Raw genomic sequence first — 19,386 nt, forward strand, 5'->3', positions numbered from 1 at the left:
GACTCCATGTCCTCCATGTTTATTGTTTACTATCCGGGTCGTGAGACTACCGCTGAAAAGATCACTGAATCAGTGACATACAGAGCATCGTGGACGAGTTCGCGGAGCGCAAGGCTCGTCGTATGCCCTTCAAATAATGCGCGCAGTAGGCTATTGATGTTTTATTATGAGCCATGTACAGTATGTCGCCGAATGTTTTTTTGTTTGAGTTACATGTTCGTTTGAAGGACTTAATGTACAAAATAACATAGTTGCACCCCGTAGTGTTGAAATTGGTAAACACAGCGCATTCAGTGAGGTTTGCACCGCCCTCCTTTTATTTCTGACTCTTCCTGTCACCGTTGCAACCTCTGAGCGCTCATTCGTATGCCCTTCAAATAATGTGCGCAGTATAGGCTATTGATGTTTTATTATGAGCCATGTACAGTATCCTAATGTTTTTTGTTTCTGAGTTACATGTTCGTTTGAAGGACTTGATGTACTAAATAACATAGTTGCACCCGGTAGTGTTGAAATTGGTAAACACCGCAGTTGCGGACATTTTGTAACCTAAAATGATGTTATGATAAGCTTTAATAAAGGGCCCGGTCATTTGCCCCGCCCCCGGCCCGGCTCTGACTTGTTCCGCCACTGTCACTGATGTCACTGTTTGCGCTGCTTAACGACATCACGTGACGTCCACCCACTTTCGCTAACTCCACCCAATGTGTCCACCCACTTCCAGCCAGCACAGTTCAGCGCGGTTGTAGTCGAAATGCAACTTCAATAGCCCCGCTCAGCTCGACTCAGCTCGACTCGGCACGGCACGGCTCAGCCGCGTTTGTAGTGGAAAAGCGGCATTAAAAATAGCTATCAAAAATGCATTCCGATATTTAATAAGATGAGATAAATAGAGGGCGGCACGGTGGTGTAGTGGTTAGCGCTGTCGCCTCACAGCAAGAAGGTCCTGGGTTCGAGCCCCGGGGCCGGCGAGGGCCTTTCTGTGTGGAGTTTGCATGTTCTCCCCGTGTCCGCGTGGGTTTCCTCCGGGTGCTCCGGTTTCCCCCACAGTCCAAAGACATGCAGGTTAGGTTAACTGGTGACTCTAAATTGACCGTAGGTGTGAATGTGAGTGTGAATGGTTGTCTGTGTCTATGTGTCAGCCCTGTGATGACCTGGCGACTTGTCCAGGGTGTACCCCGCCTTTCGCCCGTAGTCAGCTGGGATAGGCTCCAGCTTGCCTGCGACCCTGTAGAAGGATAAAGCGGCTAGAGATAATGAGATGAGATGAGATAAATAGAATTTTGATGATAAAAAATTTGCCTTCAGTTCTCCTTTAATGCCAGCACCATTCTGACATTACCAAGTCGCGTGTACGTGTTGTCGTAGGCCAAACTGAATGAAAACCCCACCAGATTTACAAACATTTCAGGGTTTTTTTTTGTGCATATGTTGATTAACACCAATCAGATGCACATTACCCAGTGTATTCACAGTACAGCTGACTTAAATTTAGCCACGACCACAAAACTCTATTTTTGTGTTTCGGTGGACGCTGAGGAGCAGCTGGCACTTCCTGGAAACTTATCAGATCATCCTACATGTCTGGCAGTGCGTGAATGCACCTGTGAACTCACACACAACGATACAACTTGGATGTAGATTCAAGAGCAGCTCGAAGAGTGATCAAAGGCCACAGTGGTTTCATGGCTCGAATTCAAGCTGGAAGGTTGAGACCATCTGACCACATTGTCTCCATTTTGTTTTTGCGTGTAAAGAGTTTTATATCGTATATTAAATAAGCACCCTGCCAGAATGCCTTGAGGAGAAGGTGATAGAACTTTGGATTTGTTTTGGACAGCTTTAGCATGCTGACTTTGGAGGTTCTTAGCAGGATGATGGTTGCTTGCTAATCCTCTTAGCACACCAGGCGGTCTTGAGATGGACTTCATTGCTACAGATAAATGTTCGTGCTAACGCATGGCTAATTGTAAAATTTAAAAAAATTGCTAGCCTCAAATTTTAAAAGTACAGTAATGTGTACAAGTAAGTTTGTTCGCTGCTAGCCATGTATGCATTTAAGATAATCCGATGTCTCATACTTGTATCATGCTAACCTCAGATGACCTCTCAATCCTCTTTTCTTGTGCATCAAGACACACTTACTTTTTTGGCCTCCCACTGACGGCGAAGTCAGCCCAGCCGCCCGATTAGCTTCAGTGCCTCAGAGGTTGAGCTCTCAGTCGTGAACTCTGTTCTGTATGTCAGTGATCTCTGAAGTGCACTCAATTGAGCTGAACAAACTCAAGCTCAAACAGCAGAAAACATTTTTTTGATCGATTCCTGCTAGCTCGCTGTGCAAAGTTCACTCAGGGTAGCAGGTGATTTTCATGCTAACCCCCCGAGACCTCTCAAAAGTGTAACTTGGCAGGAGATCAGTAACTTTCAGGTTTGAATTTCTGTGTCTGAAACAAAGCTTCGCCTCAGTTAAATCACTTGCTGAGATGTCAGTTTCAAACCTTAAAAACATCTTTATGGTATGAAAGATTTGTCATTAAATAAGCATTCAGGACAGTTACAAATATCCCAAACTAAAATTTAATTATCACTAAAAGGGGAAAAAAGGCATAATTTTTGTTTGATTGGAACAGAGGGCGTGTCATATCACGTAATTATAGATAGATAGATAGATAGATAGATAGATAGATAGATAGATAGATAGATAGATAGATAGATAGATAGATAGATAGTTTACGCGTCATATCACGTAATTATTGATAGTAATACAACAGGAGAAATCTGGTACAGAACAAATAGTGTGTGGACGAAGCTAGCAAGCTAGTTAACTAATACTGTTATATTTTTGATACAAGTTTAGTTATAGTTAAAAAGAGCACTGAGAAAATATTTAATAAAACATGAACATTTGAAGTTTTTATCCCCCGTCGGCTGAAAGGCCTGAAGGGGGATGATGTCGTGGCGATGTCCATCCGTCCGTCCCGGGAAGGGTACTCACCTTCTGAAATCAACTCCTCTCACAATTTTTGGAGGAATTTCACAAAACTTGGCAGGATTCTTTGTTATATGTCGGTAATACGCAGATTGCAATTTTGTTAAATTCAGTCGCATTTTACCAGAGTTATGGCCCTTGATTAATAACCTTTTACTTTCACAATTTCATGAAGGTGTGCTTGCTTTCTGAAATCAACTTTCCTCATAATTTTTATTATCCCCCTTTGGCCGAAAGGCCCGAAGGGGGATTATGTCGTGTCGATGTCCGTCCGTCCGTCCGTCCGTCCATCCCAGGAAGGGTACTCACCTTCTGAAATCAACTCCTCTCAGAATTTTTGGAGGAATTTCACAAAACTTAGCAGGATTCTTTGTTATATGTCAGTGATACGCATATTGCAATTTCGTTCAATTCAGTCGCATTTAACCAGAGTTACAGCCCTTAATTGAACAAAATTATCCTTTGACAATTTCCTGAAGGTGTGTTTTCTTTCTGGCATCAACTCCTCTTAGAATTTTTTGACAAATTTCTCGAAGCTTGACAAAAGGCCTTGTTATATAACGGTAATACGCATACTGTGATTTAAATTAGTTTGTGAAAATTTTACCAGAATTTTGACCCTTGATGAAATAACTTGTACTTTGACAATTTCATGAGGGTGTACGTTCTTCTAAAAACAACTCCTCTCACAATTTGTGGAGGAATTTCACCAAACTTGGCAGAAGGCTTTGTTATATGACAGTTATATGCGGAATGAAATTTCGTTTAATTTGGGCAAATTTTACCAGAGTTACGCCCTTGATTATTAACAAACTTGTACTTTGGCAATTTCATCAAGGTGTGCTTGCTTTCTGAAATCAACTTCCTTCGCAATTTTTATTATCCCCCGCTGGCCGAAAGCCCCAAAGAGGGATTATGTCATGGTGATGTCCATCCATCCATCCATCCATCCATCCATCCATCCATCCATCCGTCTGTCTGTCTGTCCCAGGAAGGGTACTCACCTTCTGAAATCAACTCCTCTTACAATTTTTGATTCTTTGTTATATGTCGGTAATAGGCATCTTGCAATTTCATTCAATTCAGTCGCATTTTACCAGAGTTATGGTGTAGTTGCCAGCAGGAGATATTGTGTTCTCAGAGCACTCTGGTTTGTATTTGTGATTAATGCGAGCTAATTTACTGGCAGCTACGGTAGCTAGCTGGCTAGTGGAACATAACCAAAAAGTGTTTTCGATGTACAGCTCATGCATATTCGCAACAATGTCGAGATGATGTCACAATGTTTCTTAACGAGTATTTTAATTGTTTTCCCATCCAGTCCTTGTAAAGATGATTTTTGTGAAACGTTATACTAATGGATAACACGTTTTTCCGATTGCAGAGACAGTGAAGGAGCTGGACTTGGAGCTGGAACAGCCCGTCCGGATGGAGGAGGAGAGGGAGGTGGAGCTTCAGGTCGAGGAGGAACATGAGGTTGAGAAGGAGAGCCCTCGCCTCTTTGAGCCTAACACGCAGGGTGTCATCAGAGGCAACGACCTCTTCGGCTACGTCGGCATCGAGGCCGTGCTGGATCAGATGAGACGCAAGACCATGAAGTCTGCCTTTGAGTTCAACATCATGGTGGTTGGTGAGTAATATATTGCATGCCAGCTGGAGTGGCGTTTGATTTCTATGTATATTATGACCTCATAACTTCAAGTTGCATAAAGTCATGAAGGTAATGTGGATCACTCTGATCTTGAAATCATGGACAAAACACCTCAACACTTGCTTGAACTTGATTTCTTGAGTCATAGCTTCCCGCTAGTGATGAATACACGCTTTCCAGAATGGTGTGAAAATTTTTTGGCACCCCCAGCTCAACAAACTTACTTTTTTGCATACTTTGTAACACTGGACAGGTTTTTCTATCTTAATTTTGTAGCTAAGTCTCTGACTAGCTTTTTACCCTGTCAGTAAACAAAATCAGAGACAAAATTGGCAGCACAGGACCACAAAGGTTTGCTGCGGTGTGGTGTTTTGTGTGTGTGTGTGTGAGCGACACGTGGATCAGAGTAACACTGAGGTAAACACAAGTTTCAGAATGCTGGCAGGAAGGTTATGGCATGACAGAGGGGAAATTCAGTGGCAGGTGTACAGGAAACGCTGGCTCGGCGTGCACAGAGCAAAAGTCTCGAGCTCAGCTCTTTTTCTAACCCTAACATTAACAGCGATTTGACATAAAGGAGTTTATTCAAGCTGCAAAGCTCTTGTTGTTGGTTTCTGGTGGAAAGATTTCTTCTCCAGCAAGGTGTTCATTAGATGCTTATGCCATTAAAGATAGAGTTGCAGTAGATAAATGTGTGGGAAAATTTCAAAATGTCTAGAAATGAATCACATTGGCTTCCTTGGAACGCCTTTAGATGCTGAAAGGAGCTGATTCATCCTCATCCAAAGGAAATACCTGTGCTGGGTGGTTTTTTTTTCCAGCTTTTCAGGTAATTTGAAAAGGATTGCCAAATTATGCCCAAAAAAATGGTGGCAAAAAATTTTTGATTTAAAAAGTATGAAGCACATTTTCAGAGGATATATTTACTTCAGTTATTGGTTACAGGGACAGTCTGTGAAATTTGCTTTGAAATAAATAAAATTGAACACTGAAATTGAGACAGCTCAGCTTGTATTCGGCTCTCGGAGATGTTTTGCCTCTCAGCCTGGGTTCTTGGCCAGGCATTCTCTCTCAGTCTTTCGCTCCTCGCCATAATCTGGGGTGTTTTACTGGACGACTGCCCTGTTCAAGATCACCATGCTATCCAGTCTGAGCCAATCAGAGCTCAGCAGCCTCCCAGTATGAAGTGTGTGTGTGTGTGTGTGTGTGTGTGTGTGTGTAACCTAATTAAATGCCATGAGGTATTGTTGTGCTATCTGGGGCGTCCAACACTCGGGATTTATGATTGAATCAGTGTAGCATTTTTAAACCCACTTGCACTCTCTCTTTCTCTCTCTTTCTCTCTCTGTCTCTCTCTCTCTCTCTCTCTGTCTCTCTCTCTCCTTGGCCAGGTTTTTGCTTGTGCTTTTCATTTTTCTGGTTTGAAAATAAAAAGACATTTTGGCAAATCCCTGGGAAAAAAACACATGAGGACAGAACTCTACATCTCTGAGTCACTTTTCTGAAAAATTTTCATGGCATTTGCATTTGGTTTACACTTTTGTTAATATTGCAGGGTTTTTTTTAAACCTTTCACCTGTCTTTCCCCAGGGTGCCAATAATTCTGAAGCTGACTGTACTTCGGATCATTTACAATTCATGTTCTGCTGCACTGGGAGTTTATGATTTCACAAAATATGAGAATCTTCTTTTAATTGTCTGATTTTAAAAATAATTCAGCAGATCTTTCTTTCTTTCTTTCTTTCTTTCTTTCTTTCTTTTTAGGTCTTGCTGGATTACTTTATTTTCTACATCCTCAATTTCTTTCTTTCTTGCTAGCTATTTTCTTTCTTTCTTTCTTTCTTTCTTTCTTTCTTTCTTTCTTTCTTTCTTTCTTTTTCTTTCTTTTTGTCTGTCTTTCATTGTCTCACAACCTCTTTCTTTCTTTCTTTCTTTCTTTCTTTCTTTCTTTCTTTCTTTCTTTCTTTCTTTCTTATGACCTGTGCTTCTTTCTTTCTTTCTTTCTTTCTTTCTTTCTTTCTTTCTTTCTTTCTTTCTTTTTGTCTGTCTTTCATTGTCTCACAACCTTTCTTTCTTTCTTTCTTTCTTTCTTTCTTTCTTTCTTTCTTTCTTTCTTTCTTTCTTTCTTTCTTTCTTTCTTATGACCTGTGCTTCTTTCTTTCTTTCTTTCTTTCTTTCTTTCTTTCTTTCTTTCTTTCTTTCTTTCAACCTGTGCTTCTTTCTTTCTTTCTTTCTTTCTTTCTTTCTTTCTTTCTTTCTTTCTTTCTTTCTTATGACCTGTGCTTCTTTCTTTCTTTCTTTCTTTCTTTCTTTCTTTCTTTCTTTCTTTCTTTCTTTCTTTCTTTCTTTCTTTCTTTCAACCTGTGCTTCTTTCTTTCTTTCTTTCTTTCTTTCTTTCTTTCTTTCTTTCTTTCTTTCTTTCTTTCTTATGACCTGTTTCTTTCTTTTTCACTGCAGACATTTCTTTCTTTCTTTCTTTCTTTCTTTCTTTCTTTCTTTCTTTCTTTCTTTCTTTCTTTCTTTCTTTCTTTCTTATGACCTGTGCTTCTTTCTTTCTTTCTTTCTTTCTTTCTTTCTTTCTTTCTTTCTTATGACCTTTCTTTCTTTCTTTCTTTCTTTCTTTCTTTCTTACAACCTGCATTTTTTTCACTGCTGCCATTTCTTTCTTTTTTCTTTCTTGCTTGCTTTCTTTTCTCCATCATCCATTTCTTTCTTTCTTTCTTTCTTTCTTTCTTTCTTTCTTTCTTTCTTTCTTTCTTTCTTTCTTTCTTATGACCTGTTTCTTTTTCACTGCAGACTTTCTTTCTTTCTTTCTTTCTTTCTTTCTTTCTTTCTTTCTTTCTTTCTTTCTTTCTTTCTTATGACCTATTTCTTTCTTTTTCACTGTAGACATTTCTTTCTTTCTTTCTTTCTTTCTTTCTTTCTTTCTCTCTTTCTTTCTTTCTGGATTTCTTTCTTTCTTTTTCATTATCCATTTCTCACCATCCTTTCCTTTTCTTTCCTTGTCTTCTGTCTTCCCTTGTGCACAGGTGTGATTCATGTCCTCAGCAGCAGTGAACACTTGTGAACGTTCCACACTGACTGTTTTGTCGTCCATCTCGGGCTTTGTTTTGGACATCAGTCTCAGATCTGATTTATTTTCATGCGTAATTTACTCTCGAGAGAAACGAACTCTCTGTGGAGTCACAGGTCCCTTTTCAGGAATCAGATGCTTTAAAGTAAATTACAGACGGCCCCTTTAAGGCTTGCACTGAACTCTGTTATGGATCATTTTATTATTATCCTGTTTCAAAATGAAAGATTCCAAAAATCTTTTTTTGTGAAATGCATTCTGAACGCGGACACTGATCCCGAATTCCCATCAGAAATTTCCCACACAGCTTTTCCTCCAATCTGTCGATTTGCTTTGCTCTACTGAAGTGTGATAGCTCCAGCTTCAGCTGCTTGTTCGCATGGTGCTGCGCTTCATGCTTGCTGCTCTGGACACAAATCAAAGAGAACCGTCTCCAGCATCTCCCTGTTCACTTCTCTTTTTTCCTCTTTTCACTCACTTTCCCTTTCATCGCTGAGAAACAGCAGTCACACAGTGACTCTTACAAACTCTGGAAATTATTCTCCAACTCATTTATCACCGAACCCCTTTCTCTCTTTGTGAGAGAACTGCTAGCTAGTTAGCATAATGCAAATGATGTCCTGTGAGATTTTACACTTTTTTCTTTCTTTTTCTTTCCAGACTGAAGCATTTCTTTGTTGATGTTGTTGTTGTTGTTGATGTTGCTAGCAGCTTTTAGCAGAATTAATTTACTCAGCACCTCACTGCAGTTGACTCCCTCGCATTCATTCATTGTTCGTATTTTTTTTTCTTGTGTGACAATCTGTTCTTGGATCTCTTCTTCTATTAATTAGCATAATAGAGTTAGCATCATGCTAATTAGCTCATACAGTGCTTTAAAGTCACATTCATTGTGAGCAGTGTTCCAGTAGCTGGCGTTGTGTGAAGGATCGATGTGTCACTTTCTTTCTCATGTTTTGAGGAGCGTGTTCGCAGAATTAAAAAAATCAATTAAGTAATGGGTTGATTAATGAGTCGCTGCTCACTCGAGTCTAATTCGAGGCAAATTAAATGAGTCGGCAGTTTGTTAGCTTTGACATCACCCTCAATGTTAGCCTTTTCAAGCATGGTTTAATATTTTATTATTATTTTTAAAAAATACAGTGAAAATCAACTGCCTTGCTAATTCATCACATTCTTTATTAGCATGGCGAGCATTTCTTGAAAATGCTCAGCTGCTTCTTTTCTTCAGGGATTTTATGAGCAAGAAAGAAATTATATTGTGAATTTATGAATTGCTTGGCTCAGGTTGATTGTTAGCCATGTTAGCTTGTATGTTTTTATTAAGGCCTCTGAACACAATGCAGCTCGCATTATGAAAAACAAATTAGTTAGCAGTTAGCAGTCATTGTGAGCCTTTTTTTGGAGGATTTTTAGAAGTCTGTCAGCAAAACACAAATGAGCTTCTTCAGGATCTGATTTGACTAAATAATCATTTTTAGCTAACTTTTCTTCAAAGTACAAAGCATTTCTTAACTATCAGACAAACACTTCTTTTTTCGCTCTTTAAATTAGCCATGTTAGCTTTGTTAGGCTTTTTCTTTTTTGTTTTGTGTTTTAGAGGCCTCTTCATGCATCCAGTTAGAATCATGCAGTTAAATTAGTTACCTCAGGCTCAGGTTGATTGTTAGCCATGTTAGCTTGTATGTTTTTATGAAGGCCTCTGAACACAATGCAGCTCGCATCATGAAAAACAAATTAGTTAGCAGTCATTGCTAGCCTGTTTTTTTGTTTGTTTGTTTGTTTGTTTGTTTTTTAAGAAGTCGGTCAGTAAAACACAAATGGGCTTCTTCAGTATCTGATGTGACTAATTAATCATTTTGAGCTAACTTTTCTTCAAAGTACAAAGCTTTTCTTATCTATCAGACAAACACTTCTTTTTTCGCTCTTTAAATTAGCCATGTTAGCTTTGTTAGGCTTTTTCTTTTTTGTTTTGTGTTTTAGAGGCCTCTTCATGCATCCAGTTAGAATCTCATCTCATTATCTGTAGCCGCTTTATCCTTCTACAGGGTCGCAGGCGAGCTGGATCCTATCCCAGCTGACTACGGGCGAAAGGCGGGGTACACCCTGGACAAGTCGCCAGGTCATCACAGGGCTGACACATAGACACAGACAACCATTCACACTCACATTCACACCTACGCTCAATAAAGGCTACGTTTACACTAGACCGTATCTGTCTCGTTTTCTTCGCGGACGCACTGTCCGTTTACATTAACCCCCCTGAAAAAGCGGGGAAACGGGAATCCGCCAGCGTCCACGTATTCAATCTAGATCGTATCAGCTCCGGTGCTGTGTAAACATTGAGAATACGCGAATACGCTGTGCTGAGCTCTAGCTGGCGTCTCATTGGACAACGTCACTGTGACATCCACCTTCCTGATTCGCTGGCGTTGGTCATGTGACGCGACTGCTGAAAAACGGCGCAGACTTCCGCCTTGTATCACCTTTCATTAAAGAGTATAAAAGTATGAAAATACTGCAAATACTGATGCAAATACTGCCCATTGTGTAGTTATGATTGTCTTTAGGCTTGCCATCCTTCCACTTGCAAGTAATAAGTGATCTGCGCTGGGATCTCACACACAGCGGCTCAGTCCCGAATCGTGGCTTGTTCACTTCACTCGCGCGCTCTGTGAGCTGCGCAGGGCCGGAGTGCGCACCCTCCAGAGGGCACTCGCTGTTCAGGGCGGAGTGATTTGGAGCGCAGGATGCCTGCGGAGCCGAGCGTATCCGCGTATTGGTGTTGCTGTGTGCACGGCTAACGGTTTTAGTGTCAACGCGAATCGTTTTAAGAACGTTAATCTGATGATCCGCTGATTCGACGTAATGTAAACGTAGCCTTAGAGTCACCAGTTAACCTAACCTGCATGTCTTTGGACTGTGGGGGAAACCGGAGCACCCGGAGGAAACCCACGCGGACACGGGGAGAACATGCAAACTCTGCACAGAAAGGCCCTCGCCGGCCACGTGGCTCGAACCCAGGACCTTCTTGCTGTGAGGTGACAGCGCTAACCACTACACCACCGTGCCGCCCCAGCTCGCATCATGAAAAACAAATTAGTTAGCAGTCATTGCTAGCCTGTTTTTTTTTTTTTTTTGAGGATTTTAGAAGTCTGTCAGCAAAACACAAATGAACTTCTTCAGTATCTGATGTGACTAATTAATCTCATCTCATTATCTGTAGCCGCTTTATCCTTCTACAGGGTCGCAGGCAAGCTGGAGCCTATCCCAGCTGACTATGGGCGAAAGGCGGGGTTCACCCTGGACAAGTCGCCAGGTCATCACAGGGCTGACACATAGACACAGACAACCATTCACACTCACATTCACACCTACGCTCAATTTAGAGTCACCAGTTAACCTAACCTGCATGTCTTTGGACTGTGGGGGAAACCGGAGCACCCGGAGGAAACCCACGCGGACACGGGGAGAACATGCAAACTCTGCACAGAAAGGCCCTCGCCGTCCACGGGGCTCGAACCCAGGACCTTCTTGCTGTGAGGCGACAGCGCTAACCACTACACCACCGTGCCGCCCGACTAATTAATCATTTTTAGCTAACTTTTCTTCAAAGTACTATCAGACAAACACTTCTTTTTTAAAAAATCTCTCTCGCTCTTTAAATTAGCCATGTTAGCTTCGTTAGGCTTTTTCGTTTTTGTTTTGTGTTTTAGTACATACAGTTAGAATCATGCAAAGTAATTAGCTTACTACTACTTCACAGTTCACCTTTTAAAAGTATTTTCTTGCATCTTGTCATTGTTAGCAATGCTAGCATTTCTTCCCTTGTTTGTTGCGTATCAGAATTGCTTTTATTTTGTGTCCGATAAATTTGTCAAAAACTCCCAAATGAATTTAATTCAAACGTTGTTGATGCTTGCTGGTGCCGATTGTTAGCCATTTTTGTGTCACTTTTGATGGCTTTCGCACAAAACAGTTAGCATAATGCTAATTAAATGAGTCAGCAGCTATCATGCTACCACCTTCTGCTCGTAATTAGCCTTCGAAGGTCCTGTACTTTCACTGTTTGCAGTGCTTGTGTTTCGTGTGTGAAATATCCTTGACTGATTTTCTTTTCTTGGGTCATTTTATTATTTTTGTTGACCTGCTCAAATCTCGCATCACACTGATTGCGAGCCATTTGAGATTTTTTTGATTTTGTATCAAAAATAAAGACCAAAAGGACAATACTGTGAGCATTAATGGAATTATATTACAACTGTCACACACTTGCGAGGCTTTCAAAGCATTTCTTGCCTGATTTTTACATTTTCTTGGATTCCTTCTTTGTTAGCAATGTTAGCATTCTTCCTCATGTCTCACATGTTCATCTTTGAACGTAGTGTTTTTATGAATGAGTCGCTACTTGGGTTAGTTCCTTCATGATGAAAGGAGTTAGCTTATTAAAAATGCTTCATCATTCTGATGACTTGTACTGTACTTGCCTGGAAAGCGGTGATAAATAAGGGTAATAAAGGGGCGTCTGAGGGATTCATTTGAACAGCTAGGGGTTGAAAGATCATATTTAGCTTCCATGCTAATTCTTAGTTCAGCTTGCTTTGCTAAATGGCACTTCTTTTCATGCTCTTGGATGAGTTCCAGCAGCTGTAATGCCTTTTCAGGATCCTCTCATTCCCACAGACAGACGTCGAATTGTTTTTTGGGATGTGTTCAATGTTCCTGGAGCCCCTGCAGAGCAACAGACGGCGGGGTGTTTTGGGGGGAAAACAGCAACAAGCATGGAGTGTCAGGTGTTAAATGGTTTGAAGAGATACACTGTGAGGAGAAATCGTGCTCAAACAAGACACACACACACAGGATGAGCTCAGCGTGTGGCTGAGTAGATCGAGAAAAGAGGAAATCTTATGTTTTTCTTGTGCTTTCTCATTTTCCTGCCTCCATTCATCCACACACACAGTAGTGTAAGACCACTGACGCGGTGGGTCTCAGTAGATTACAGTCTAAAGTGGAGGGCAGGACCTTTAACGTAGCCTCAGGTCTCAAACTGCTAAGTCTCCTCTGGTTTTCCCACAATCCCACAGTCCGCTCTGTGTTCCATGTGGAACATATTACTGTTCCCACGATGACCTTCTGACTCAAATGGAAATGTGGAAATGCAGGAAACATTTCATCTTCTGTTTAATATGAAGAAATGACCCGTAACGGTCACAACGACGACACAATAGATGGCTGAACCATCAGAACAGTGCACATAACATTTTTTAAACGGAATACATTTTATAGCACAGCGCTGCTGAATTCTCAGTTCTGACTGGTCGAATGGTGTTTATTTAATTTTTCTAACTCCAGCCATAAATCACAGGCTTATTGTTTCCAGAGTAACAGATCATTTGCCAGGCAAATGCTCAACATAAACGGATTTGAAAAAAAAAAAGTTTGTGTTTCTCGATAAGGTGAAGTCTTCTGGAAGGAGACGTTTATTTAGCAGGTGTGGGAAGAGTGTCCAGTGTGAGGTCTCTTCTTAGGCCAAGTTTACATTAGACCGTATCTGTCTCGTTTTCTTCGCGGATGCACTGTCCGTTTACATTAAAACGCCGGGAAACGGGAATCCGCCAGCGTCCACGTATTCAATCCAGATCGTGTCTGGTCCGGTGCTGTGTAAACATTGAGAATACGCGGATACGCTGTGCTGATCTCTAGCTGGCGTCGTCATTGGACAACGTCACTGTGACATCCACCTTCCTGATTCGCTGGTGTTGGTCATGTGACGCGACTGCTGAAAAACGGCGCGGACTTCCGCCTTGTATCACCTTTCATTAAAGAGTATGAAAGTATGAAAATACTGCAAATACTGATGCAAATACTGCCCATTGTGTAGTTATGATTGTCTTTAGGCTTGCCATCCTTCCACTTGCAAGTGGTAAGTGATATGCGCTGGGATCACACACACAGCGGCTCGGTCCCGAATCACTGCTCGTGCACTTCACTCACGCGCTCTGTGAGCTGCGCAGGGCCGGAGTGCACACCCTCCAGAGGGCACTTGCTGTTCAGGGTGGAGTGATTTGGAGCGCAGGATGCCTGCGGAGCCGAGCGTATCCGTGTATTGGCGTTGCTGTGTGCACGCGAATCGTGTATTGGCGTTGCTGTGTGCACACTAATCGTTTTAAAAACGTTAATCTGATGATCCGCTGATACGGTCTAATGTAAACCTCACCTTAATTAAAAAAAAAAAGACAGACTGGCGAAGGAAGGAGTGTTTAAAGCTGCTGGAACAAGCGAGAACAGGAGCACAGTTGTTTCGACAACTTTAAATGTACTGATAATTGAATTAAAAATATGCTTCATTTTTTAATTCTTTTTTTTTTCGTTTCCGGTTGAGAGTACGCTGTGCGCATTTTGGCTGCCGCTTCTCACTGGAGTTTTTAATTTTTCTTTTTTTCCCCTCCTTGTTTTTCTTTTTGTGTTTGTTTGGTTTGATGTTTGTTCTTCGTTTGGGTGTTTTGTCCACCGGTTGTTGTGGAGCTCCAAACCCAGTTTTGGGCGTCGGTTTCCTTCAGGTCTTGGTCCGCTGTGGGTGATGCCAGTGCTGTTTGCTGTGGACTGCAGTGAGCTTATTGCTCTTTTTAACATCGGGATTGTCCAGCGCTCTCTGCGGTGGTGCTTCTGTGCTCGCTTTGTGGCGCGGCGGCTATGCAGGCGATGTGGGACTTACTTTCGTGCAACTTTTGGTGGGACTGTGGGTAGCTACGCCATTGGAATTACATCCTGACCCTCTTTTGGTGGACTTTTTTTTTTTTTATTGTAAAACAACCTTGGGTGTGAGAAAGGCGCTATATAAGTTGAACTAATTATTATTATTTTTATTAATAATAATAAATAATTAAGCTGTGATTGTTGGAAAATTGTTGTGTGATCAACGGAATAACTGGAATGCTTCAGGAAACTGTTGATTAATCTCCAATAATCGCACAGCCCGAGCTGTTGTATTCCTGACATTTTGTGCAATGTTTCCTCTCTCTAAGTATTGTCTTTATGCCAGTCAGATTTCTCAAACGAAGTGATGCACTTTTGGAATCCATTCTTCATCACAGAAGATGATGATGATGATGATGATGATGATGATGATGATGAAAGTGCTTTCAGGTGTCAGTTGGCCTCATGCACATGCCGTAAATTTCCAACTGACCTTTCGTGACCTTTGGAAATGGTGTGAGGAAATGACAGGCTGCTGCCATGTAGAAGCCCTGAGACAGGCTTCATCAGCGCATGACTCAAACAACGTCACTGCAGCGTATCTTGCCTGGATCCTTCTAGACTTTCGCAATCTCTCGGACTCACCGTATCATGATGAGGTGATCAGGATGTTCTGAATTACTCAGTGCAGAGAAGTCCAATTCATCACCTTTGGGCGTGAAGCATCAAAATCCTCTGCGGTTGTTTTGTCTGCTCTCGGCACATTGGGGTTTGAGAAGGAATTTTACAACATATTGGAAAAAAAAGTAATTTAAATTTCCAGTAGCCATATTGTATCTTTCAGTGCTCTGACACATTTCCGTTTTGAAAAAGCACAGCATTTCTCACATTTCCTGTGGTACTTTTTATCATGAGTACATTAAGACGGGCTTGATCCTTCAGCTTTACTCTTCCTGAATGTATGAATTTAGATATAAAATCGGTATTTCTGACTGGTTTTATACAATTTGAAGCCTTTCTTGAGCTTGTGACAAATCAAACCTGTATTTTTGCAGATCTGGTGAACGGAAATGAACGTCCCAAAATTTTCAGTTCCATCATGTTCCATGTAGAATTTCCAAGAATTTTTTTTTTTTTACAGTTCTAATCAGACGAAGTTTTCACCAACACTTTGTCTTCCATGTTTGTTTATCTTGCTTGCTTGGATCTCAGTATGTAATCTGATTGGTCGAGAGGTAAAAACAAACAAACAAAAAATAGCCTCAATGAGGCTGTAGCTCATACCAGCCACTGTTGCTGTGTGTGTTTGAAAACCTCCTGAAGAAGGAGTAGTAATTTTTGTGAAATTACACATGACCCCTGTGTTGCCACGTCCATGGCAGGTGGCGCCACCTGGTGAACAATTCTTGTTGGAATATGTCTTCAGAGTCTTCTGGGTGAGTTTCAGTGAAAACATCCGAGCCGTTTACGAACAGTAGTGTTTCGTGTGACGAGTCACTCAAAATTTTCAAACTCCCATAAAATGTTAAATATGACAGGTGGGGCCACCATCTTGACAACTTTTATACAAACCAACCTGGGGAACATTCCATATGAGTTTGATCAAAATCCGATCATTCCTGTTGGAGGAGTAGCGATTTTCGTGAAATTGCACATGACCCCTGTGTAGCCTCATCCATGGCAGGTGGCGCCACCTGGTGAACATTTCTTGTTGGAATGTCTTTAGAGTCTAATGGGTGAGTTTCAGTGAAAACGTCCCGGCAGGTTACGAAGAGTCATGTTTAATGTGACGAGTCACCCAAAAATTTCAGACACCCATAAAATCATAAATATGACAGGTGGCGCCACCGTCTTGACAAGTTTTATACACACCCACCTGGGAAACATTGGATGTGAGTTTGATTTAAATCCGATCAATCCTGGAGGAGGAGAAGCGATTTTTGTAACTTGTGGACGGACGACAATGACGGACGATGCGTGATCGTACAACCCCGATTCCAAAAAAGTTGGGACAAAGTACAAATTGTAAATAAAAATGGAATGCAATAATTTACAAATCTCAAAAACTGATATTGTATTCACAATAGAACATAGACAACATATCAAATGTCGAAAGTGAGACATTTTGAAATTTCATGCCAAATATTGGCTCATTTGAAATTTCATGACAGCAACACATCTCAAAAAAGTTGGGACAGGGGCAATAAGAGGCTGGAAAAGTTAAAGGTACAAAAAAGGAACAGCTGGAGGACCAAATTGCAACTCATTAGGTCAATTGGCAATAGGTCATTAACATGACTGGGTATAAAAAGAGCATCTTGGAGTGGCAGCGGCTCTCAGAAGTAAAGATGGGAAGAGGATCACCAATCCCCCTAATTCTGCGCCGACAAATAGTGGAGCAATATCAGAAAGGAGTTCGACAGTGTAAAATTGCAAAGACTTTGAACATATCATCATCTACAGTGCATAATATCATCAAAATATTCAGAGAATCCGGAAGAATCTCTGTGCGTAAGGGTCAAGGCCGGAAAACCATACTGGGTGCCCGTGATCTTCGGGCCCTTAGACGGCACTGCATCACGTACAAGCATGCTTCTGTGTTGGAAATCACAAAATTGACTCAGGAATATTTCCAGAGAACATTATCTGTGAACACAATTCACCGTGCCATCCGCCGTTGCCAGCTAAAACTCTATAGCTCAAAGAAGAAGCCGTATCTAAATGTGATCCAGAAGCGCAGACGTCTTCTCTGGGCCAAGGCTCATTTAAAATGGACTGTGGCAAAGTGGAAAACTGTTCTGTGGTCAGACGAATCAAAATTTGAAGTTCTTTATGGAAATCAGGGACGCCGTGTCATTCGGACTAAAGAGGAGAAGGACGACCCAAGTTGTTATCGGCGCTCAGTTCAGAAGCCTGCATCTCTGACGGTATGGGGTTGCATTAGTGCGTGTGGCATGGGCAGCTTACACATCTGGAAAGACACCATCAATGCTGAAAGGTATATCCAGGTTCTAGAGCAACATATGCTCCCATCCAGACGACGTCTCTTTCAGGGAAGACCTTGCATTTTCCAACATGACAATGCCAAACCACATACTGCATCAATTACAGCATCATGGCTGCATAGAAGAAGGGTCCGGGTACTGAACTGGCCAGCCTGCAGTCCAGATCTTTCACCCATAGAAAACATTTGGCGCATCATAAAACGGAAGATACGACAAAAAAGACCTAAGACAGTTGAGCAACTAGAATCCTACATTAGACAAGAATGGGTTAACATTCCTATCCCTAAACTTGAGCAACTTGTCTCCTCAGTCCCCAGACGTTTACAGACTGTTGTAAAGAGAAAAGGGGATGTCTCACAGTGGGAAACATGGCCTTGTCCCAACTTTTTTGAGATGTGTTGTTGTCATGAAATTTAAAATCACCTAATTTTTCTCTTTAAATGATACATTTTCTCAGTTTAAACATTTGATATGTCATCTATGTTCTATTCTGAATAAAATATGGAATTTTGAAACTTCCACATCATTGCATTCCGTTTTTATTTACAATTTGTACTTTGTCCCAACTTTTTTGGAATCGGCGTTGTATAAGCTCTTCTGGACTGGCCTACGACCGGATGAGCTAAAAAAATGTTTAACGTCATTTGACACGTTTCAGAAACTTTTTTTAATCTCTGCTGTTGCCGAAATGTAAACAGTAATAGCTAATAGTGTGGTTCAAGTGAGTGAGTATAGCATAACACTATCGAACATGATTTAAAGTAAAAAAAAAAAAGTCATGTGCTTAACATATGAGAAAAATATTACTTGTTACAATATCGTGTGTAGGACGACTTTAGTCTCGGCCTCGTCCATGTTCGCTGTTTTGCACGAAACAAACCAGGAGCTATTTATATTTCAGTCCGATTTCTAGAGCGTTCTATCTTTCCTTACCACTGACCCAGATCATGTCATCTGATTTCACACCAGTTATTAATTTAAAAACGTAACCTTAAACTTGAGACGCTGAATTTCGCAATATTTTGAAAAAAATGAAAACAGATGAAACTTCTTGTCAATTTTCACTCGATCCACTTTTCTTCAGGAGCTGTTCAGATCCACAGAGCCACTTTGAAGTGCATGAGAGGGTCTTGATAAGAATCTCTCTGCAGTAATAGCTTCCCTCCGTCCGTGAGCACTGGCATGAGTGAGTCATTAAGTGCCGGAGCTCCCTGTGGCTTTGTGCCATCAGCGTGTTTGGCCGGCCGCCAGATAAACCTCTTGTACACTTTAGCTTGGACCTGACCTGTTATATCACTGACAATTTGCAGGATGGGATTTATGTGAACCGCTGATTGTCTTGACGCTCTGCATGGCCGTGTCTTCATTACAGAGCAACGACCTTCGTTTTATCTGAGACAGGAAAAAAAAAAATCTGGGTTATGGAGTTATTACCAGGCGTCTCCATAAACGCCCACGCTTTCTTTGAGTCTAATAGCACGGTGAGTCAAAGGGCATTCTGTGAATGAACATGAACAGGGTTTACTTATGCACTACGTTTATCTGCTTAAAGGTGGAGCCTGAGACAGTGGACTGACATGGCAGGATGGAAGCGATAAGGAAATCTCAAGTGTTTATAGTTCCAGCATTGACGTTTCACTAATGTACAGATACGCCTGGTGTGAATCAGGGAAAACAGGATTGTGAAATGGCTTCCTGAAGAAATAAATTAATATTTGCACCACAGCTGTGATTACACATCAGTCTTCGTGCAGATCCGAGCTTTCTTTCTGTCATCTGTAAAAGAAAGAAAAGATACGGCATGAGATACGACTTTGAAATTGGATAACATTTCTCAAGATGAAACTTGAATTTCATGCATTTTATTGGGACGGAAAACCTTGAAAAGTCCATGTTCATCACTAACCGACTAAGTCATGAACCTTCTCCAGAACCACGCTCCTTAGTGTCCAATGTGGAAATTATTTCTGCT

At 41.3% G+C, this 19,386-nt stretch overlaps 1 protein-coding gene across 4 annotated transcripts in view; it reads left to right on the forward strand.

Annotated features, from left to right (window-relative positions):
* The window catches only part of septin12 (septin 12), a 123,571-nt gene that overhangs the window by 81,820 nt on the left and 22,365 nt on the right, over positions 1-19,386 (forward strand). For all 4 annotated transcript variants that reach the window (XM_060901134.1, XM_060901136.1, XM_060901137.1 and 1 more), the window contains one exon: positions 4,374-4,619. In XM_060901134.1, coding sequence (XP_060757117.1) covers positions 4,374-4,619 — 246 coding nt within the window. The remainder of the gene's footprint in view (positions 1-4,373; positions 4,620-19,386) is intronic.

This window comes from Neoarius graeffei, chromosome 20 (genome assembly GCF_027579695.1).
Source record: "Neoarius graeffei isolate fNeoGra1 chromosome 20, fNeoGra1.pri, whole genome shotgun sequence".
In the NCBI taxonomy this organism is placed as follows: Eukaryota; Metazoa; Chordata; class Actinopteri; order Siluriformes; family Ariidae; genus Neoarius; species Neoarius graeffei.